At 41.7% G+C, this 23,604-nt stretch overlaps 1 protein-coding gene across 1 annotated transcript in view; it reads left to right on the top strand.

The window, feature by feature from the left end:
• The window catches only part of LRRC7 (leucine rich repeat containing 7), a 386,482-nt gene that overhangs the window by 254,337 nt on the left and 108,541 nt on the right, over positions 1-23,604 (top strand). The window contains exons 11-13 of the mRNA XM_073357368.1: positions 2,179-2,251; positions 13,496-13,625; positions 14,574-14,689. Coding sequence (XP_073213469.1) covers positions 2,179-2,251; positions 13,496-13,625; positions 14,574-14,689 — 319 coding nt within the window. The remainder of the gene's footprint in view (positions 1-2,178; positions 2,252-13,495; positions 13,626-14,573; positions 14,690-23,604) is intronic.

The following is a 23,604-nucleotide window of genomic DNA, read 5'->3' as shown; positions in this document are numbered from 1 at the left end:
GGTATTATAAAGTTTAGACGTGTCAAATACAATTTAATTTTAAGTGCCAAATGCAAATATTGGGCCTCCGTTCAGCAAAGCACTTAAGCACATGCTTAACTTTCAACCCATGCTTAAGAGTTTAGCTGTATCAAGGCCATTTTCAGTTAAATATATGGAAATATTTTATCTTCATTAAAAATAAATTTTTATTTATGTAGTCATTTTGATTGTATTAGATTTTCATAATTTCTTTTCATGTCTTTCCCTGATTCAGCAAAGTACTTAAGCACATACCTAACTTGACTTCATTGGGACTATGCTTCCAAATAGGCAAATGCTTGCTGATTTGGTGTCTAAATCCACAGTTAATCATCTGAGACACTTTTGTTAGCTCTAAGTTTTGCTTTGAATATAAGATTACAAATGTATAATTTAAAAACCTTTGACACTGAAATTAAAATAAAATTTTAGGGACAAATCCTGATCTGTTTGCTAAATCCAAAATAGGCATGGAATTAATACCATTTCTCCAGTTCTATGCTGGTAATAGTTAAAACAGAATTTAGCATGTAGAAATTTGATTTGTAAAAGACTAATTAAAACAATTTGTTAATCACCCTACCACTGTGCACATAGCAACCATTATGCAAGTTGGTCTTCCAGTTAACTGAAAGAAAAGGAGCATTGCCCCTTTAAGAGCTCCTTGACAGCAGACTGGGAAAAGAGGGAAAGTTTATAGGATTAGACAGGAAGGGCAGGAAGCAGTTGGGGCCAGGTCAGAACAATGTCACTGTATTATCCTTTCTGCTGGAAGTGTGGTGGGATATTTACATGCAGCCACAGAAAAGCACTCGGTACCAGGATGGGACCAGCTGAAGCACCTTGAATGCTCTTTGGCAGCCTGGGAGCAGACACAGGATGCAAATATGGAAGGAATCTGTGGATATCTGGGAATCCAGCTAGGGTGGCGGGCAGGCAGCCAAGCATTTTCTGGTGACTCGCTGTGGCAGATGTCCAGTGCAGGTACCTGGTATGGAAGGAATATGGTTATCAAATAAAATAAATTGGACAAAGATTTGAAGTAAAGTATCCCTTTGAAGGATTTGAAGGAAAGCTAAATAAGGGGGTGCTGGGCCTCTCACATCTGCACCAACAGGGAACAGACACCCTCCTCCTTGCATTCATGAATATGCTACAGGAAATGCTCCCGCATTGGCCGTCCACTCTGGAAGAAAGATAGGAGGCCATGGATGGTTTAATTAGGTCACAACCTAAGTTCCCTCTAAGCTGCGCGGCAGCCTTCTTAGCACCGCACAGACATTCAGGGAACCAGTTTAACAAAAAACTCTTGTAAAATAGCAACCATTATGCAAGTTGGTCTTCCAGTTAACTGAAAGAAAAGGAGCATTGCCCCTTTAAGAGCTCCTTGACAGCAGACTGAGAAAAGAGGGAAAGTTTATAGGATTAGACAGGAAGGGCAGGAAGCCCTTGTTTTGTTGTTTGTTTGTCAGTCCATTACTCTTTTCTCTTAACTCCTGCTATTGTTGCCATCGGAATACAGGAGTTTCATATTCCCCATCTGTGAATGTAGACCCCAGTCCTGCATATATTTGTGTGTGTGCTTAACTTTAAGCACCTAAATAACTCCATTCATACTTGAAGTTAAGCATGTGCACATGTGCATTCAGGATTGGAGGTATAATGTGTATGCTGCAATAACTCCTTAATAGTACAATATGTACTTAGAACAGACTAAGTTCTGAGTACTTAATCTCAGGGCCTGATCAACTCCTAACAAAGTCAATGGAAAGACAGCAGTTTGATTATACCCTTAACATTTATGAAAGAAAATTGTGTGTATTTTCTGTAAACTAGCACAGATTCTCCTAAGGCACTGATTCAGGAAAGTACTTAAGCTTGTTCTTTAGTCACCCTTATTCAGGATAATATTTAAGCACATGTTTAACTTTAAGCACGTATTTTATTTCCATTAACTTCAATGGGACATAAGTATATACTTAGTGCTGTGCTGAATCAGGGTCTAAATGAATTTGGTATTAAACACCCTTGTTTATTTAAGGAAATAAACAAGTTATGGGAATATATGAAAAAATCATAACTAGAAATATTTTACTTTTCTATCACACCTCTCTACCCACATATCTGTCATTTAAAATACCTTTCTCTGTTTTGTAGGATTGTTGAAAAGGCTTACAACGCTAAAAGTAGATGACAATCAGCTTACAGTACTGCCCAATGCAATTGGAAAGTAAGTAGAAGAAACCTGCCTTGCTTTGCCATATGCATATTGTTTGAAAAATACAAAAGTAAGATAACCTACTGAAATGAGAACTAATTTAAGAATATGGGCCTAACTCTCATTTTATGTATGAAGTCAATGGAGTTGTGTTAGTGTATATAATCAGAAAATCACATGCCATTATCTGTTGTGTTTTCCATATACAAAGAGCAAAGATATATTTTCAGTCTAAATTATTTGTAGTTCAGATCAATAGAGCAACAAAACCAGAAAGAAAAAAAGTAAAGTCTTCTCTCAAGAAGTGTGTGTCTCTTCGGTGATGGCCTCCACTGAATTTTGAGAACAAAATGGTTGCCAAACTTTACACACACAAACATTGCTTATAATTTTTAAAGGAGTAGAACATATTGCATAAAACAAAAGGAATGACAGTTTCATAGGTACATATTGCACAATGTGGATAATACTGTGTAAATAATCTCATAACAGTGTTCTACAATAACTCTTTAACTCTGTAGTTGTATGAGAAGTTATTTGGGTCTTGATACAATATGGTCTGTCAGTTGTACTGGAGTTCATAGTGCTTTTTGATTTAGTCTTGGGTTTATTGTGGAGTTAAAGCTCAAATTCATTACAAAATTCAAGACAGATGTAAACCTCTCTCTAAAAGGGTGAAAAGATCTACCTACTTTTCAAATAGACCGCTATTGTGTGTGTCACAAATATAAAGGGAAGGGTAACCACCTTTCTGTATACATAACTATAAAATCCCCACATCAGTATCCTAGAGTTCAGAGTGGAGAAGGAACCTTGACATGCTGGCAGAGTGGTGGGATCAATCTGAGATTTTTTGGGGATCATTTTGAACCAGAAGCACAGTGGGATTTTAAAAGGACATTTTTTTCCCCTTTGGGCTGCTTGAAAGCAGGTTTTAAGCTGAAAGCAGTTAGAGGTTTTCTTTGTCTCTGCCTGGGGGCCAGAGCAGCAGGCATAACAAACGGGATCTTTCTTTTTGAGCTGGAGTTTTCTCTACCTAAAGGCAGGGTAGTTAACCTCCTGCAGGGAAATTCACAAGTTTTTCACAGACCTGAAGAGGTGTTTTTTTTTTTTAAGCTAAGAGCAACTAGAGGGTTTTTCTGTCTATTTGCCTGGTGACAAAGGATTTTCTGTAGGCTGAGAATAACTATCAGAGAACATAGGTATCACATTACAGCACAAAAATTTTACAAGCCAGGTTTGTTTTGTTTTGTTTTGTTGTTTTCTTTCTAACTCTCGGGTGTAAAGTTAGTTAAAAACAGAGAGGCTAACATGACAGAAACCAAGAAACATAACACAAACTGGAGTTAACCAGACTGGAGGCAGCGAAAGAGGCAGAAAAAGCCCTAGAGGCTGCCCACAGGAGAGAAATGGAGGTAAAGGAAAAAGAATGGAAGCATTCTGAGGAGGAAAAAGAGGCTGCCCACAGGAGAACTATGGAGGTAAAGGAAAAAGAGAGGAAGCATGTGAAGGAGGAAAAGGAAAAAGAGAGGAAGCATGCTGAGGAGGAAAAGGAAAAAGAGAGGAAGCATGCACTGGAGATGGAGAAGACAAAGGCTCAGCAGAATATACCAACAAACCCTAGCAATCCTTCTCCAGGTACCACTTCCCATCCCAGAAAGTTCCCCACCTACAAGGCAGGCGATGATACCGAGGCCTTCTTAGAAAACTTCGAAAGGGCCTGCCTTGTGTACCGCATCTCTACAGATCAATACATGATAGATCTGAGGCCGCAGCTCAGTGGACCCTTAGCCGAGGTGGCGGCTGAAATGCCAAAGGAACACATGAACAAGTATGAACTGTTTAAAACCAAGGCGAGAGTCAGAATAGGGCTAACACCCGAGCATTCCCGTCGGCAGTTCAGAGCCCTAAGGTGGAAATAAGATGTGTCATTTACCTGGCATGCCTACCACATTGTGAAACATTGGGATGCCTGGATATCAGGATTAAGTGTTAAATCTCCAGAAGAGTTGCCCTTCCTAATGCAAATGGAGCAGTTCTTAGAGGGTGTTTCTGAGGAAATAGAAAGATACATCCTAGATGGGAAGCTCACAATTGTAACCGAGGTGGGGGAGATTGGAGCCAAATGGGTGGAGGTGGCAGAAAAGAAAAAAACTAGTAGCAGTTAGGGTGAATATCAGAAGAGGCAAACCGGAACAAAAGGGGTAGAGGGAGGAGAGAGGAACAATCCTGGTCGCAGTTGGAGCGGAGACCAGAAGGGACAACCTCCGACCTCACCCTAAAACCGGGGACAGCCCAAAGCCCCAACTACACACCAAGGAACACTCCAGACACCTTATCATCCTGCCACACCATTCTCCACCAATACACCTCACCCCAGTGACCCGTCAGCTGGACGATGTTTTAAATGTAACAAGACGGAGCATATAAAGGCCAACTGCCCCAAGAACCCCAACAGATTACAGTTTTATTGCCCTGGAATCACACCAGAGGTCCTCAGGCCCAGATGCCTTCCAGATACCCTCGGAGTGGAGGGAAACTGTGAGTGTGGGCAGGAAGAAGGTCACCGCGTGGAGGGACACTGGAGCACAAGTGTCGGCTATCCATGCTTCCTTAGTGGACCCCAATTTAATCAACCCAGAGATCCAAGTGACAATTCAACCCTTCAAGTCAAACTCTTTTGACTAGCCTACAGCCAAGTTGCTGGTCCAGGACAAGGGCTGGTCAGGAACATGGACTTTTGCAGTCTATGATGATTATCCCATCCCCATGCTGTTGGGGGAAGACTTGGCCAATCATGTGAAGCTAGCCAAGAGGGCGGGAATGATCACCCGCAGCCAGGCTAAGCAAGCCGTCCCACCTAGCTCTGTTCTGGAAACTTCTACCAGGACCCGGTCAGAGGTGGTGAACCCGGACCCCACGCCAACGTCTGCAACAGCAGTAGTGGATACAGTCCCAGAGACCCAGAAAGAGCCAGTCCCAGAACCGGAACCGGCAGCAGCCGATAACCCTACACAAGAGGCTCAGCCGGAACCTGAACCCCAACATAGTGCACCAGCAGAGAGCTGTTCACAGTCAACGGAAACAGCCCTATCACCTGCATTGCTTCCAGGGGGACCAAGCCTAGGTCCACAATCCAATGAGGAATTGATGTCTCCAGCATCAAGAGAACAGTTCGAGACCGAATAGGAAGCAGATGAAAGCCTCCGGAGAGCTTAGATGGCCGTACGGAGCAACCCGATCCAGGTTTGTTGTAGAAAGAGGACTTTTATACAAGGAAACTCTTTCTGTTGGACACCAGGAAGACTGGCATCCTCAGAGACAGTTGGTAGTTCCAACTAAGTACCAGGTAAAGCTCTTGAGCTTATCCCACGATCATCCTAGTGGCAATGCTGGGGTGAACGCTGGGGTGAACAGGACCAAAGACCATTTGGGGAGGTCATTCCACTGGGAGGGAATGGGCAAGGATGTTTCTATCTACGTCCGGTCTTGTGAGGTATGCCAGAGAGTGGGAAAACCCCAAGACCAGGTCAAAGCCCCTCTCCAGCCACTCCCCATCATTAAGGTTCCATTTCAGCAAGTAGCTGTGGATATTCTGGGTCCTTTTCCAAAAAAGACACCCAGAGGAAAGCAGTACATCCTGACTTTCATGGATTTTGCCACCTGATGGCCGGAAGCAGTAGCTCTAAGCAACACCAGGGCTAAAAGTGTGTGCCAGGCACTAACAGACATTTTTGACAGGGTAGGTTGGCCCTCCAACATCCTCACAGATTCAGGAACTAATTTCCTGGCAGGAACTATGGAAAGCCTTTGGGAAGCTCATGGGGTGAATCACTTGGTTGCCACCCCTTACCATCATCAAACAAATGGCCTGGTGGAGAAATTTAATGGAACTTTGGGGGCCATGATACGTAAATTCGTAAATGAGCACTCCAGTGATTGGGACCTAGTGTTGCAGCAGTTGCTCTTTGCCTACAGAGCTGTATCACATCCCAGTTTAGGGTTTTCACCATCTGAACTTGTATATGGCCGTGAGGTTAAGGGGCCATTACAGTTGGTGAAGCAGCAATGGGAGGGGTTTACACCTTCTCCAGGAACTAACATTCTGGACTTTGTAACCAACCTACAAAACACCCTCCGAACCTCTTTAGCCCTTGCTAAAGAAAACCTACAGGATGCTCAAAAAGAGCAAAAAGCCTGGTATGATAAACAAGCCAGAGAGTGTTCCTTTAAAGTGGGGACCAGGTCATGGTCTTGAAGGCGCTCCAGGCCCATAAAATGGAAGTGTCGTGGGAAGGGCCATTCACGGTCCAGGAGCACCTGGGAGCAGTTCATTATCTCCTAGCATTCCCCACCTCCAACCGAAAGCCTAAGGTGTACCATATTAATTCTCTAAAGCCCTTTTATTCCAGAGAATTAAAGGTTTGTCACTTTACAGCCCAGGGAGGAGATGACGCTGAGTGGCCTGAAGGTGTCGACTACGAAGGGAAAAGTGATGGTGGCGTACAAGAGGTGAACCTCTCCATGATCCTTGGGCGTATGCAGCGACAGCAGATCAAGGAGCTGTGCACTAGCTATGCGCCAACGTTCTCAGCCACCCCAGGACTGACTGAATGGACATACCACTCCATTGACACAGGCAATGCTCACCCAATTAAAACCCAACCTTACCGGGTGTCTCCTCAAGCTAAAACCGCTATAGAATGGGAGATCCAGGATATGCTACAGATGGGTGTAATCCGCCCCTCAGGCAGTGCATGGGCATCTCCAGTGGTTCTAGTTCCCAAACCAAATGGGGAGATACGTTTTTGCGTGGACTACCGTAAGCTAAATGCTGTGACTCGCCCAGACAACCATCCAATGCCACGCACAGATGAACTATTGGAGAAACTGGGACGGGCCCAGTTCATCTCTACCTTGGACTTAACCAAAGGGTACTGGCAGGTACCGCTAGATGAATCCGCCAAGGAAAGGTCAGCCTTCATCACACATGTCGAGCTGTATGAATTTAATGTGCTCCCTTTCAGGCTGCGGAATGCACCCACCACCTTCCAAAGACTTGTAGATGGTCTCTCCTAGTGGGATTGGGAGAATATGCAGTCGCCTACCTTGACGATGTGGCCATATTTTCGGATTCCTGGGCAGAACACCTGGAACATCTACAAAAAGTCTTCGACCGCATTAGGGAGGCAGGACTAACTGTTAAGGCTAAGAAGTGTCAGATAGGCCTCAACAGAGTGACTTACTTTGGACACCAGGTGGGTCAAGGAACTATCAACCCCCTACAGGCCAAAGTGGATGCTATCCAAAAGTGGCCTGTCCCAAAGTCAAAGAAACAGGTCCAATCCTTCTTAGGCTTGGCCGGATATCACAGGCGATTTGTACTGCAATACAGCCAAATCGCCGCCCCACTGACAGACCGAACCAAAAAGAAACAGCCAAATGCCGTTCAGTGGACCGAAGAGAGTCAGAAGGTCTTTAACCAGCTTAAAGTGACACTCATGTGTGACCCTGTGCTAAGGGTCCCAGGCTTTGACAAACCGTTCCTAGTAACTACAGATGCGTCCCAGCATGGTGTGGGAGCAGTTTTAATGCAGGAAGGACCGGATCAAGAATTCCATCCTGTAGTGTTTCTCAGCAAGAAGTTGTCTGAGAGGGAAAGCAACTGGTCAGTCAGTGAAAAAGAATGTTACGCCATTGTCTACGCTCTGGAAAAGCTATGCCCATACGTATGCCCATACGTTTTTTATAGAAAACTGATATAGAGCTGACACTTCTGTGTTAAAAGCATTTTTCCCCTCTACCGTTTTTACTGCTGCAATGTGGATCAAATGAATGCTTGTAGGAATTTTTAGAATATACTGTATTGTCTCCTAGAATTTAATACCACATCTGCATGCAGTAGGATTTTTAAAGAACAAGTTTGTTCAAGCAATACAGTTTTTCAGGATATGAATAGTGTGTCTTGTGTAAGAGAGCCTGACAATGTGCTCTACCTATACAATTTTAAAAAATTAACATAAAACAGTTAGTATTTTGCTAAATCATATTCCTTTTGAAATTATCTGTTTTTTAAACATTTTCCAGATGTTTAACCTGAGTTTAATAAGCAGTAGTGAAAACAAACAGGTACCTAAATTATGGAGTTCATTCAGATGCTTGCTTTGGTGGAGATTTTATTTTATTTTTATCTTTGTTTTTAGGTAGGTATTTATGGTAAGTATAGTGATTGTATACCAATCATATGAAATGTGATATTTGAATATTTTTATATTATAGCATTTTAATTTACATAAAGGTGACCAGAGCTTGGACTGGGCATTTATTTAAAAGCTCTAAATCCAAATACGTTCTTGTTGATAGAACATAGATTTTTTTTCTGATTCATAAGATACAGAACTGCTGCACACCAGAATGAAGTTAGAGAACCTCTGAACAAATAGCAAAATGTTGCAAGTGGATCTCACTTGTGAGCCACAGGAAACTCACTCTGTAGCTTAGTATGGTGGGCAGAGCATTCCAACACTCCTCACTCTAGTAAAGCCCTCTTCAGCAAACCCTGCTTTACTTCAGGCAGTGTTCTTAGGTCTGCTCTGTCCTGAAGACTTCATTATAAAGCTGTCTTGAATAGCTCATTATACGTCTCCAAAAATACATAGATTTAAGTTGACAGGTTTCAGAGTAGCAGCCGTGTTAGTCTGTATCCGCAAAAAGAACAGGAAGCTTATGCTCAAGTGTATTCTGACTCAATACCAAATATGTTAAGGCCCGTAGAACTGCTTTAGTCTCTACTCTGTATAATTAGAGCTTTAACAAGTACCCACTCCAGCCTGTATTTGTTTTTTGCAGGATCTTTCAAAAATAACTTAATTAACTGTTGGTATGACATTTAAAAAAATTCTAAATTCTGCAGCATTACAACAGTAAGCAATGAAAGCTGAATTTTGGCTTGAAATAGCTTACCTGATGGAGGGTCACTGGATTTATGTGATGTGCATTGGTGTATAGCAATAGAAGGTTTCATGAATCCTATGAGACAGTCTATATAGCAGTAATATTTAAAGCCAGGTAGATCTGAAGATGATAGAAATTATATTGGACACTATCCAGATGGTTCATGCACTAGTTGGCACTTTGGTGGCTTTTTGCAGTGTGCATTTTTTTAAAAAGAATCCTGTCATTAAGATATTATCTCAGTGATTGAATTGTTCAGAATTGAAAGGAATCCTCTGGTCTTTTGCCAACTTTCTGTTAAATATAGTTTCTCAAGAAGCCTTAATTAGGTCTCAAAAGAGAGATACTGCAGCTCTAAGAGGTGAATTTGCAGAACACTAGGGTAGACAGCTAATACTGCTATATCATTTTTGAATGATTGTGCTTGTTAAATTTAGGGGCCTGGCAGTATTAGAGGTGAAGTAATTTTCTTCCATAGAATGAGCGTTGTACCTATAACTTCAATCTGTGCTTCCTTTTTCTGACTCATTCATTATTTTAGACAGTTTCCTGCTGGGTCTTTCTCAAAAAGTGGTAGCCATGGTACCCACTGGAACATATTATTGTAATATAAAAATCAACAATGAGAAGGCGAGAACTGACTCTCTCTGGAGTCGGATGTTATAATGATATAGAGAGCAGTCTGTCACCTGTTTGATAATTGCCTTAATAGGATTGCCACAAAGCAGTTGGTGCCAAAAAGGTGGTGGTGGTGGTGGTTAGTCACTATCAGCCTAGACTCAAAGAGATATTTAGGGTTCAGCTCTGTGAGATGCTGAACAGTGTAGCCCCATTTAAACATGTGTTTAACATTAAGAACTCTGAATAGTCTCAATGGTTTCCCATTGCTTAAGTGCTTTGCTGGATTGAGCCCATAGAGAGAAAAATCACTCATCTCTAGAGATGTGTGTCATTCATGACCCGGAGATATTATTTGCACACATGCTGGCTGAAAATGACACGAGAGCAGAAAACTAACTAACTTGTCAGATGGGAAGGATGGTATCAGAGTGGCTGGCCCTTTATGGAGAGTTAGAGGGAGACAGGGAGATGAGGCTAGGTTGGGTCTCCAATCTTGTTTCACTACTTCTTCCTGGGTGGCTCTGTCAGTCAGAGCTGCTGTATCTTGTTTACTGAGTCTGGTTCCCTTTCTCCACCCAGGATGGCAAAATATATCTGCAGTAGTGACCTAGAGTTGGGACTTTCTAGCATGGAACTAAGTGGTACTGTGCTAAAGAAGCAATTGGGTAGAGTGTTTCCAATTTCAGGAAACACTGTTTTTAGCAGGTCTCAGTTCACATACACAATATGGTGGAAATACTTGAGCAAAGGAAAACTTTTGTATTTTGTAGCACATGCACTGCACTGTTGAATGCAAACTATTGTAAGAAAGTATTCTGATGTAACTCATGTAATGAATATCATTTGAGTGACTTCCAGAATGCATGTCATATAAATCTTGGCAATTACTACAACAAACATAAGTACATGGAACAGCTACCTTGTTCACTGTTGTTCTTATCACAAAATCAAACAAATTGATGATTGCTTATCAACAAAGTTGTTGTTTTATTATATGATGAGACCCAAACTGCACTTCTGGCACACCCAAAAGACACACTGATTGCAGGGAGCATTTTTGGTGTGCAAAAAATGTAGATTCAGGCCTGATACCTACCTTCCTTAATGCAAATTACACGTCAATGTGAGGTAATTTTTAAAAATATCCTGGTGATATTCAGTACCAAATCATCACCACTCTCCTAGTATTCTTTGGTGCTTTAAACAATATATATTTTTTAAAAAATGATAGGTGAAGTCAAGAAAATACTTGAGGAAAAATGCATCTGTCGGAAAGATTGGAAAGCATTAATTTCCCTTCATTTATCTCATCTGTAGCTATCCTTCTGGTGGATCTACACAGTCAAAGTAAAGTAGGAAAAACTGCAACAAGTGAAAGAGGGGGAAACAATGCAGAAAAGTAATAACTAAATCATGGTGTGAGAGGGCTTCTTTAAGTTACAGGCTTCTTCCAGCATCTAGTATCTTATCAGGTGATATTTTGTTATCCAGTCCATCCTTCCCCAACTTTGGGATGATTGATCAAATATGTGGTTAAAATGACATAATGAAAGCGAGGACTTCTTAAGGTGTGGGTTACTTTTCTCTCAAGTAGAGTATGTGTTGGGCATAGCCCCATGGCTTCCAGGGGACACAGCAGACCCATAAAGGTCCATTGCCTTCATACTCTACACACCCAGGGAGAATATGAGTGGAGCCTCAGTGAGTGATGAGGTTATTGGAACCCTAACTAAATTTATATGATAAGCTGCTGTGGCCAAACTCTGAACAATGAAAATTAGACTTCTGAATTACACATCTGTTTTACCCTGTTGTCAAGTATCACTTTGACTGTGTTCCCTCTGTTATCATAAACTTCATTCCTGATTGTTAACAAGAGGGAAAGAGGTTGAAAATGTGTATGTCAAATGGTACCTTTTAACTAAAATTACATTGCTTATTAAGGTTTCAGTGGCACCCCTTGTGTGGCTCTTGAAATTTACTGTTTGCAGGATAGTGTTTGTAATATTCCCAATTTCTAGGTCTAAGTAGGGACAGGGGAGTTGTGCTAAATCAGCACATCACCTGGCAGACCCTAGCTGGTTGTGGGCAGCTTCCAAGATGGCATCCTTTCCACTATACTTTCTACTATAAGGATCCTCTATCAGGTCTATGCCTATTCCTGCAAGGAAAGACCTTGAATGAACTAGGCCAACATGTTTGAGTATTACCTTTGCAAAATATTTCTCTTTGTCTGGTTTGAAGGACAGGTTGACAGATACAAAACTTGTAACAAAATAGCTGGCAAAGCTTTCAGCTGTTCTCCTCACAATTCACTTCATTAATCACCGTATGGCTCATGGAAGGGTGATGTGCTTCAGTCCTTCAACCTATTGAGGTCAGGTAGTTACAGGAAAGTGCTGAAAACCAGTTGGGCCCTGGGTGTAGATTAGCTGCTGCAGGCATTACATTTCTCAGAGTCTGAAGGCTGGAAGAGTTTTTTAAATAATTTAGTTGGGTAAAAATAATTTTAAAGAAATATTGAAAGGTCCAGATCTGCAACCGTTGCTCACTTATAACTGTCATTGACTTTAGTTTTATGATTGTACCCATGAGTGTGAGCACTGTTCACCTGAGTGAAGGTCACATTCTTAGACCTCACTTTTCTCTTATTTATATTTTAAACCTTAAATCTCTTACACTACAATCATAGCTAGATTGACATAGGTGAGGCACCTCTGAAGCATGCAAGTGGGGATTCTCATCTCAACTACAGCCTTTTACATTGCTATGTGCTTTTAGAGGTGCAGCACAACAATGATACAGGGCAGATATTGAGATAATTTACTTTTTCATAAAGGGAGCATGTTAGTATTTAGTACAGTTTTGTATTAAAGACTTGGCATGAAAACCTTGAAGTACTTTAAGTTCAATAGCCAAATACTCTTAACATGACTTATTTCTGTTTGCTTTTGTATTAATTTTTGCTATACAATTGGCTATTCCATATTGTGTTTCAAAACAATCTCAGAAGATAATCTGTCAAAATTTGAAAGATAAGCATACTTACAAAGAATACATCTTCTGCTTTAATGGCTAATTATAACAGGCTTTGTTGAATCTGGATCAGTGTTTGGCTCTCTCCACTAACCAGCTTTTTGTATCAGAGTTTGTGTCAGTGACATCAGCTGAAACTTTTTTCAGTAGAGTATAAAGGTACTTTCTTCTCACCAGTTTTTTTCCGCCTATCATCTTTTTTTGTGCATATGTCCAGTGCCTAGCACACTGGGTCCGTGATCCTTGACAGATGCCTCTAGTCTAGGCTTGTCCAGTGCCTAGCACACTGGGTCCCTGATCCTTGACAGATGCCTCTAGTCTAGGCATTTCTACACGACAAATAATAAATAACAATAATAATATATAGGACAGAATGGTATCCCTTAAAAATACCTAGCTAGTTTTGCCTTAGATAAATAGATAGGATTACCTCAGTATTACCAATACTTAACTATACTTAGGTGTATATGGTTATTTATATTTTCAACCTTTTGTTCTGTGAGAATCTGAATAATTAATGTTACTTTTTCAGTATATGATTTGCAAATGTAGTAATCTGACACTATAAATTTGCAGAGATTTGAAACTGTTCATTTGTGTTGTCTTACTTTTTCAAAAAGTCTAACAACGTGTTTAAAATTTCAGTTTATCTCTATTAGAAGAATTTGACTGCAGCTGTAATGAACTGGAGTCCCTACCTTCTACCATTGGTTACCTTCATAGCCTGCGAACATTAGCTGTGGATGAGAACTTCCTGTCTGAATTGCCTAGAGAAGTGAGAAACTGATTCTGTTTTTAAATTATTAGTAGTATGTTTTACATGAAGGGCCTAACCTTACAGTCTTTACTCAGACAAAACACCCACTGAAGTTATGGCAGGTGTATGGAAGTTTTCCCTCAGCAGAATGGGGTCATAAATGATCCAGATGGAAGGCCAAGTCCTATTTGCCTTAATCACTTGTTCCATTGGAACAGGTAATATCACTCACATGAGCAAGACAAGCAGGATTTGACCCTGTTTGTTTTTCTCATGTGTTACTAATGCTTGTATGTAGTGTTGTTGTAGCTGGGTTGGTTCCAGGATATTAGAGAGACAAGGTGGGTGAGTGAACATCTTTTATTAGACCAACTTCTGGGGGTGAGAGAGACAAGCTTTTGAGTTTACACAGAGTTCTGCTTCAGCTCACCTCCATATTAACTGAAAAAGAGTTCTGTGTAAGCTCAAAACCTTGTCTCTCAACAGAAGTTGGTCCGATAAAAGATGTTATCTTACCCACCTTGTCTCTCTTACATTTTGTTTGTCATTTTACATTGTAAACCGAGGGCTTATGCCCTTGACTGTTAATGTCAATATCAATGTAAAATAGGGAGACTAGAATTGGAAATGAGTATTTCATTAATGAACACATTGTGATAATAGAAAGCATTTTAATCAAACTATGTGAAGAAATGTGATGTGTATACATACATCTTAATATAGCAGGAAGCTATTGATAGCAAATAGGTTAAATTATAACTTTAAAAGCCAAGTAAAGGACCTGATTCTACTCCCACTGAAGTCATTTGGGCTCAAAGTATTATCTCAGAAGTACACAATAAGTAGTCATTGTCTCGTTCATTAATTTTAAAGACATAATTAGGCCACCTTCTCAGATAAGGAGAATTAGTGGTGAGAAACTTTGGCAAAGCGAGAATCCTAACTTCTTGTCTTTTATGCCCATAGATTGGAAGCTGTAAGAACGTAACAGTTATGTCCCTGCGCTCTAACAAGCTAGAATTTCTTCCTGATGAGATTGGTCAGATGCAGAAGTTGAGAGTGTTAAATCTGAGTGATAACAGGTATACTTTGCATAATTTAATCATCATACCCTAGAAGTGTTTTGCTGAACAAGGATTTTAAATATTCAAAGTTTATGGCTGCTGAGGTGGTGTTCTTTCATCATTAAGCACCCTGTCTTGGTCCCATTGAACTCCATATCAAAACTACATTGCGGCCAATGGATTCACAAAAGTAAAATCCTGATACCACTCGTGTCTCCTACTATTATCATGTGAAAATGTGACCACTTATGTTCATGAAGGTTTTGCTTCATGAAAAAGTTTATGTAAGCCGTATGATGGTATATATTATGATCTTGATTAAAAGATGGTCCCATACTGGTGTATGGTAGGTCTTTAGGTGCAAGCACAATAGCATGTAAACATCAAGCAGGAAATCCTGGCTCCATTGAAGTCAATGGCAAAACACCAAAAATAAGGCATTTTAATATGGCCACATGTAAATGTATACATCTAAGAACAAAGAATGCATAGTATACTTAGTCTCCCAACCTATATCCTGGGAAGCAGGAACTCTGAAAAAGACTTGCATTCCTTGTAAGTATGAACAGGGGAATATCAAGTAGGACTAGAGAGATTATATTATCTTTGTATTTGGCTCTGGTGTGACTGCTAATACAATATTGTGCCAGTTCTTGTGGCCACAATTCAAGAAGGATGTTGATAAATCAGTGAGGATTCAGAGAAGAGTCACAGGAATGATTAAAGGATAGGAAAACATGCCTTCTAGTGACAGACTCCAGGAACTCAATTGGTTTAGCTTAACCAAGAGAAGGTTAAGGGGTGACTTTATAGACAAATCAAATATATACATGGGGAACAAAACTTTGATGATGGGCTTTTCAATTTAAAAGACAAAGGTATAACAAGATCCAGTAGCTGGAAGTTGAGCTAGACAAATTCATACTAAAAATAATGTGCACATTTTTAATGGTGCAGATAATTAACCACTGGAACAATTTGCCAGGGTTTGTGGTGGATTTTCCATCACTGGACATCTTAAAATCAAGATTGGATTTTGAAAAAAGTGTGCTCTAGTTCAAACAGAATTATTTCAGGGAAGTCCTATCGCCTGTGTTATACACATGATCAGACTAGAAGATAACAGTTTCTTTTGACTTTATAATCTATTCATCTAAGGCCAAACCCTTTTCTTCACATACCTAGTCCCATTGACGTAAATATGGCTATTTGCATGAATGAGATAAGAATTATTTGACTCCACATATAAACATTGGGAAAGACCGTTTTATCAAAAAAATTCATTCATACACGTACTTCAAGAATAACTTAGATATGACCCTTTTCAGCAAAATAAAAAGAGATACAGGTTTGTTCAGTAGTGTGGCACATGGTACATGGAGCCAATACTGTCACCAATGATTATCTTCTGAAATCAGTCAGAATTTTGGGAAGGACTTTGCACATCTATGATTGGGGGCCATTAACAGAAATTAGTTCACCAACACATTATAAATCCTTAACACAGAAATATCCTATGGTACACTGGATAACAATTATCCACTCACTGGAACATTTTCTTAAAGTCAGTTAGATGTCATAGGACCTGGTTTTTTGCTCTGACAGCAGAAAATATCTGGAATAACTTCACTGAAGTCAAGGTAGTTACACCAGTGTAAACCTGGTATGAGAGCAGAATCAGGCTCATAATGGGATGATAGAACTAGTTCAGAGAAATTAGGAGCTAGAGCAAACTTAGATCTTTTCTGAGATTTGAAAAACTGTGGTGTGCGTTTATTGCTTTTTTGTTTTTTTAAATTTTCACATCTTGGTGGTCACTGATTTCAGCAGTAACTAATGTGGAATTACTGAAATACTGTGAACAACACTTTTTTATCATGGCACTTCGAACTTGGGTGAAATTAAGAATTACTGAAAAATCCTGAAAAATCCTGATCTCACACGATTTCCAGACCAAACTGTTAGGATAAATTTCAGATAAGTATTCTGATGTTCTGGTTCTTAGCCAAAACTTAGATTTACAGATTTTCTCCATCACTAATCATGACATTATGTAAAATATTAATCATATGTAAAAGTATTGTTGGCATCCTTCCATTATCATACAAACAAGTAACACATGCTTAGTTCTATATTCTTATTGTGGAAAATCATCATCTGTGATGATCATCACATCATCATGTGATGATCATCACATCATCATCATCACATCATCATCAAATCATCATCTGTGATGATCATCACATCATCATGTGATACTTCCTTTGTCAAATAGGACACAACACTCAGTAGTTTTAATTCTCACTCTTTTTTAGATCCATTGGTCATTATTTGGGTACTTATTTGGGTACTCACCAAATTATTATTTGTGTACTCACCAAAAATAAGTACAGAGATTTATGAATTTAGAAAATGGTCCCGGATGTATTAAGAGCTCTACAGGGTTTAACTTGTCTTACAATAGAATGCTCCAGCTAATATTCTGTATAAAATGTTTCATATACTATGAGGTTAGCGTCTTTGGGGAAGAAGTATAAACAAAGTTTGGAGAAACGTAAGTATAGGGTTTGTTGTTTGTGTTTGTTTATTTGGAACATGGTAAAATCTGAATCCAGTATTGAACACACAATATTCGATGGGTGATCCTGCTGAACAAAAGAGAAATGACCCATCAAGAAAGAAAAATTCAGGCTGTTTCTGTCCACAGACTTAGTATAGAATGCCAAAATGAACATTTCCCTCCCCCCCCTAGAAAATATTTTTTTGCCCTCATTGCATGCTGTATTCCATTTAGTACTGTTTACATTATTAGAGGACCGTTATACAAGGCACTGGTGAGACCTCATCTGGAATATTGTGTGCAGTTCTGGTCTCCCATGTTTAAGAAGGATGAATTCAAACTGGAACATGTATGGAGAAGGGCTACTAGGATGATCCGAGGAATGGAAAACCTGTCTTATGAAAGGAAACTCAAAGAGCTTGGCTTGTTTAGCCTAACCAAAAGAAGGCTGAGGGGAGATATGATTGCTCTCTATAAATATATCAGAGAGATAAATACCAGGGAGGGAGAGGAATTATTTAAGCTCAGTACCAAAGTGGACACAAGAACAAATGGATATAAACTGGCCACCAGGAAGTTTAGACTTGAAATTAGATGAAGGTTTATAACCATCAGAGGAGTGAAGTTCTGGAACAGCCTTCCAAGGAGAGCAGTGGGGGCAAAAGACATATCTGGCTTCAAGACTAAACTTGATAAGTTTATGGAGGAGATGGTATGATGGGATAGCCTAATTTTGGCAATTAATTGATCTTTGACTATTGGTGGTATATATGCCCAATGGCCTGTGATGGGATGTTAGATGGGGTGGAATCTGAGTTACTACAGAGAATTCTTTCCTGGGTGTCTGGCTGGTGAGTCTTGCCCACATGATCAGGGTTTAGCTGATCGCCATATTTGGGGTCGGGAGGGAATTTTCCTTCAGGGCAGATTGGCAGAGGCCCTGGGGGTGTTTCACCTTCCTCTGCAGCGTGGGGCACGGGTCACTTGCTGGAGGATTCTCTGCACCTTGAAGTCTTTAAACCACAATTTAAGGACTTCAATAACTCAGACATAGGTTAGGGGTTTGTTACAGGAGTGGGTGGGTGAGATACTGTGGTTTGCTTTGTGCAGGCAGTCAGACTAGACAATCATAAATGGTCCCTTCTGACCTTAAAGTTTATAATTCTAGGATGCCCAGGGACATTTTCCATATTTTGGAAGACAAATGCATTATCAGAATTTGTCCTAGATTTTTTTAATTTTGCCATGCTAATTTGAATTAATTACTGAGGATTGCGAATGGGATATTATATGTTACAGATAAGGTATCAGTTCAGAACCAGCCATGCAGTGTAAGGAAATAAAGGCTAAACTATCCTTTTAATCCTAAAGGCAGACTCTCCAAGTCACAGAGGAGACACCTTCGTAGGCAAGAGTAGAGAAGGTGGCACAGCAGCTATCCACAGCTGATCTGTGAATAAATGAGGGAATCCAATAAATTGACTAAAACCAAAAGAGACATTACTGCTTTCCCTGGACAAGATGTCAGTTATGTAGCTCCTAAAGTGTTACAGATTTTAAAATAACTTTACACTTAACACAGCTTAAGCTTTTAAAAATTGATCCAGGTTAAATCTATAGACCAACACAGACTCATTGTTGAAGTGATCTGGCTCATATTGTCAGAAAATATGGGTAGTACTGAACTGAAGTTAAAATAGCTTCCCAACTCTTTTCTAGACATAGGCAAATTTGATGTTAGTTGGCTCTTTATAGTACATCTCAGTTTATAACTAGAATGCAATCTAATAATAATGATAGAAAGGAATAGCTTCAAAGTCTTTATCTCAGCTTAGTCGCTGATATGTAATTTATGACAGGATATGGAATCATTTCTTACTGACAGTTTGGGACCTAGGAATATATTTAGAAAGGTTTTTTTCCTTTTAAAGAACTTCAGGGGAAATTCTACTTTTCCTTATCTTCTGTCAGTCAGGAGAACACTTTTTATATGAAAATTAAACATTAGAAAAGGGAACACATTGTTCCATACTTGTCAGGGCTGTTCACAAATTACTGTAAATAGTGGTTTTATTGAATAGCCGGCTGGGGATTTAGCATGCTATCAAAGTATTGTTTCATGACTTCCTGTTTTTTATTTAAAATATTTCAATTTTTATATCTATCAATGTCTGCTGTGATTTTCACATTTATATATTGTTCTGTTTAATTAAATGAATGTGATAAACAGACAATCTGAATGGCACTAATATGCTGTTTTAAAAATTCAGTTATCACTTGTGTTAATCTCTTTAAAGAAGTTAGTTTTTCCAAGAGATTGTAATTTTAATTATTGGTAATTTAAAGCTTGTACTTAAATCGAAATCCTGTAGCTCAAACAAGGAAATAAGGTCAGCAGAAGGCTTTGAATGCATTGAAACTGGTATGATTCCTCTATTCAGAGTGGTAGAGAAGTGAAAGATGTGATGATCCCACACAGTACAAACCTGTGAACTCCAGCCTCCCTAACACCATGGGAAATGGCCACAGGAACTAGTGGGTGTGGAGCAATCACATGGGAGCCTGTGATTTCAGATTCCAACTCACTTCCACATCCCTGATAGCCACACATGCTTATTTACTCAGGCCTAATGCATGCCAGGAAGAGATTTAGGCCCATAGTGGAAATGATTGCTTTGGTACCATGTGTTCTTCTTTGAGTGCTGTCCCTGTGGGTGCTCCACTCTAGGTGACGGTGCGGCCCGGCGCCGTTGATCGGAATCATAGAATCATAGAATATCCGGGTTGGAAGGGACCTCAGGAGGTCATCTAGTCCAACCCCCTGCTCAAAGCAGGACCAATCCCCAATTAAATCATACCAGCCAGGGCTTTGTCAAGCCTGACCTTAAAAACTTCTAAGGAAGGAGATTCCACCACCTCCCTAAGTAACGCATTCCAGTGTTTCACCACCCTCCTAGTGAAAAAGTTTTTCCTAATATCCAACCTAAATCTCCCCCACTGCAACTTGAGACCATTACTCCTTGTTCTGTCATCTGCTACCACTGAGAACAGTCTAGAATCGGAGATCTTCAGTAGCAGTGCCTGGTCAGGACACATGCGCTCAGTTGGTATCTCCCATCTCGTTGGAATCTTCCTGAGCGCATGTGTCCCGCACACTCCTCAGTTTCTTCTCAACCGTCCTCGGCTGAAGACGGGACTCGGGGCAGTGCTCATCTCTTCCCTGGTCACTGTAGGAAATAAGTAGAAAAAAATAGAAATAGTTAGTTAACCATTTCCCAATTCTCCCTTTCCTTTAGCATAGTTCTTTAGTTTAAAAAAAATTTTTTTTTCCTCAAGTTAGTCTCTTGTTGAGACTTCCCTGGCCCCTCATACTTTTGCTATGCCACGGTCGGCCAGGCACTCACTCTGCATTAAAAGCCTTGCTGAGACACACATCCCTATGAAGTGTCTCCACTGCACCACCTTAAAAACTAGATCTTGTCATGACAGACTTGTGGCTAAAAATGCTTCTAGTTGAGAAAGCTCTGCAATTGCCTACAGAGAAGGGCAGTAAACCCTCTCCCTCATGCTCCCCTGCTAAGGCAGAACCGACTGGGAGCCTGGCTTCACGCTCGCAAGTGTAGAGGCAAGAAGCTTTGCAGCTGCCTATGGAGAAGGGCAGTAAACCCTCTCCCTTCCCTCTCCACCTTCTCCCCCCCGGCACACAGCTGAGTCCTGCTCCCGTCTCCAGAGCGTGGCACACAGCCCCCTCTGGCCCAGCTCACCCACACCTCAGCCTGGCCGGCCCACAGGACCCTGCCCCCCACTCCAGAGCTTGGCATACAGCCTCCCCTCCTCCACCCCCTCCAGCCCAGCCAGCCATTCCACGCCGCCCCTCCCCCCAGAGCCTGGCAGACACGGTCCCCCCCCTCGAGCCCCCGTCACCAGCAGAGCCCCCTGGGCAGCACATGGAGCCCCCTCCCAGGCAGCTCGTGCCTCTCCCCTCGCCCTACCCCCACAGCCCGGGCACCCAGCACTCCCTCCTCACCGCCCATCTCACCTCCTCAGGTCCAGGGGAGCCAGGGCTGGGCATGGGGCTGGCACCTGCAGGGGGAGAGCGATCCCAAGCCCGCCCCCCCTCCGCCCAGCCGCCTCCCAACTGTGAGCTCATCGCCGCTCATCCCACCAGAGCCCTTTTTGGCGCCCCCAAATCTTGGAGCCCGAGGCAGCCTCCTAGTTCGCCTAGTGGTTACACCGGCCCTGCCTGCGGGGCTCTAATAAATGTTTCAGGGCTCCTATGAAAGTGAAATTAAAATCACTCCGGGCTGCCAGTCACACTCCATCCTTGAAGGACAACAACCTAGGGAGCAGCAACAAATTCCTGCATCAGCAGGATATCTCTGTGGTCCCTTAGCCTGACTCTCCACTCCTAGACACAGAGCACTCACTGTTTGAACAGCAGCTCTCACCACCTCATCTGATAGTGAGAACAACACGGCAGCAGGCAGAGTTCTCCCCGTCTGAGTCTCCCCGTCAACCGGAGCCATACATACCCCTAGACATAGCGCATCATAAGAATCAGCTGCAGAAGACGCCCTCATGCCTCCACCTCCACAAAACATGGACGACTTTAAGCAATTCCAGGAATTTTTCAAGAGACTGGCACTCAGCTAGCACATCCTTTTGAAGGAAGTCCAGGAGACACAACGTAGACTCTTCAAAATCCTCCAACCCTCAAAGATCACACTACCCATAAACAAAGCCCTCCTAGAACCAGCTGATACTCTCTGGCAGACCCCTGCCTCCATCCCGCCAACATGCAAGAAAGCTGAAAGTAAATACTACATGCTCGCAAGGGACATTGATTTCTTAATTTCCCACCCACAACCCAATTCTCTGTGGTGGATGCAGCAATGCAGACAGCTAAGCAGCCACACCACCAGCCCACTCCACAGGACAAGGACCTCAAACGCCGTGACCTCCTGGGCTGCAAGGTTTCTACCTCTTCTACTCTATAAGTTAGAATTGCAAATTATTCCGCCCTCCTTGCAAGCTGTGATTATGACAACTACAACAGGCTCTTTGATTTTACCTCCCACATACCGGAGGACAGGAGAGCGGATTTCAAGTCAGTCCTTGTCGATGGTTAATTGGTGTCTAGGACGACACTACATGCGCCCATGGACATGGCTGGTACAGCAGCCTGTATCACTGCCACTGCAGTGGTGATGTGCATGTCTTTCTGGCTCTCGGCACCCCGTATCCCCCAAGGTTTGCAGACCAAAGTATAGGATCTCCTCTTTGACAAAGATAAACTCTTTTCCAAAAAAAACTGATGAATTCCTTCACACTATGAAAGACTGTAGAGCCACTTTGTGCACATTGGGCATATACCCATTCATCCCCAGGACACCACGGTACTTCCCACTCATCAGGTAACAAACAAAAATTTTGAAGTGCTGGTCGGGGGTCTATGTGACCACCTCTTGACTCTGCCGCTTATTTGCCCATTTGGCTACCGCCTCCAGGCTTTCCGCCATGTTTGGCAACAGATCACGCAGGACTGCTGGGTCCTGGAAATAGTTCAGTCAGATTACTCCATCCCTTTCTTATCTTCCCCGCCCACCCTTTCCCCTTCCCTGTCCCTCTTCAGGGACCCCTCTCATGGAGGTGACTCATCGTCTCCACCTAGGTGCAGTCGAATATGTACTGATGCAACATTGGGGAAAAGAGTTCTACTCCCACTACTTTCTGACCCAAAAGAAAGGCGGGAGTTGAGACCTGTTTTAGACCTACACCTAGTGGGCTAGTTTGTACATGTACAAAAATTCAAGATGGTCACATTGGGCACAATACCTGCGTTGGAATAAGGGGACTGGTTCACAGCCTTCAACTTACAAGACGACTATTTCCATATATCCATTCATCCAGCACACAGATGCTTCCTGTGATTCACACTCGGACATGACCACTTTCAATACAGAGTACTTTCATTCGGTCTCTCCGCAGCACCTTGGGTATTCTCCGAGACCCTGGCTGTAGTTGTAGCCCACCTCCACAAACACGGATTATACTTTTCCCCTACTTAGACGACTGCCTTATCAAAGCCAGCTCTTACAACGAGACCTTAAAACTGACAAACTTTACCATCTACCTTTTCCACAGTCTAGGCTTGCGAATAAATTTCCAAAAATCCACCCTAATACCTACACAGCAGACAGAGTTCATTGGAGCTCACCTGGAATCGATTCAAACCAGAGCCTCGATTCCACACAATAGATTCCTCACTATTACGTATCTCATATGCACAATCTCTGTTTGCCTCAGAATACAGGCACAGACCTGTCTTCAGCTTCTTGGTCACATGGCAGCCACCACCTTTGTGGTCAAATAT

The sequence above is a fragment of the Lepidochelys kempii genome, chromosome 8, assembly GCF_965140265.1.
Source record: "Lepidochelys kempii isolate rLepKem1 chromosome 8, rLepKem1.hap2, whole genome shotgun sequence".
Lineage (NCBI taxonomy): Eukaryota > Metazoa > Chordata > Testudines > Cheloniidae > Lepidochelys > Lepidochelys kempii.
The sequence above is the reverse complement of the archived record's forward strand: the minus strand, read 5'-3'. Positions and strand labels throughout refer to the sequence as shown.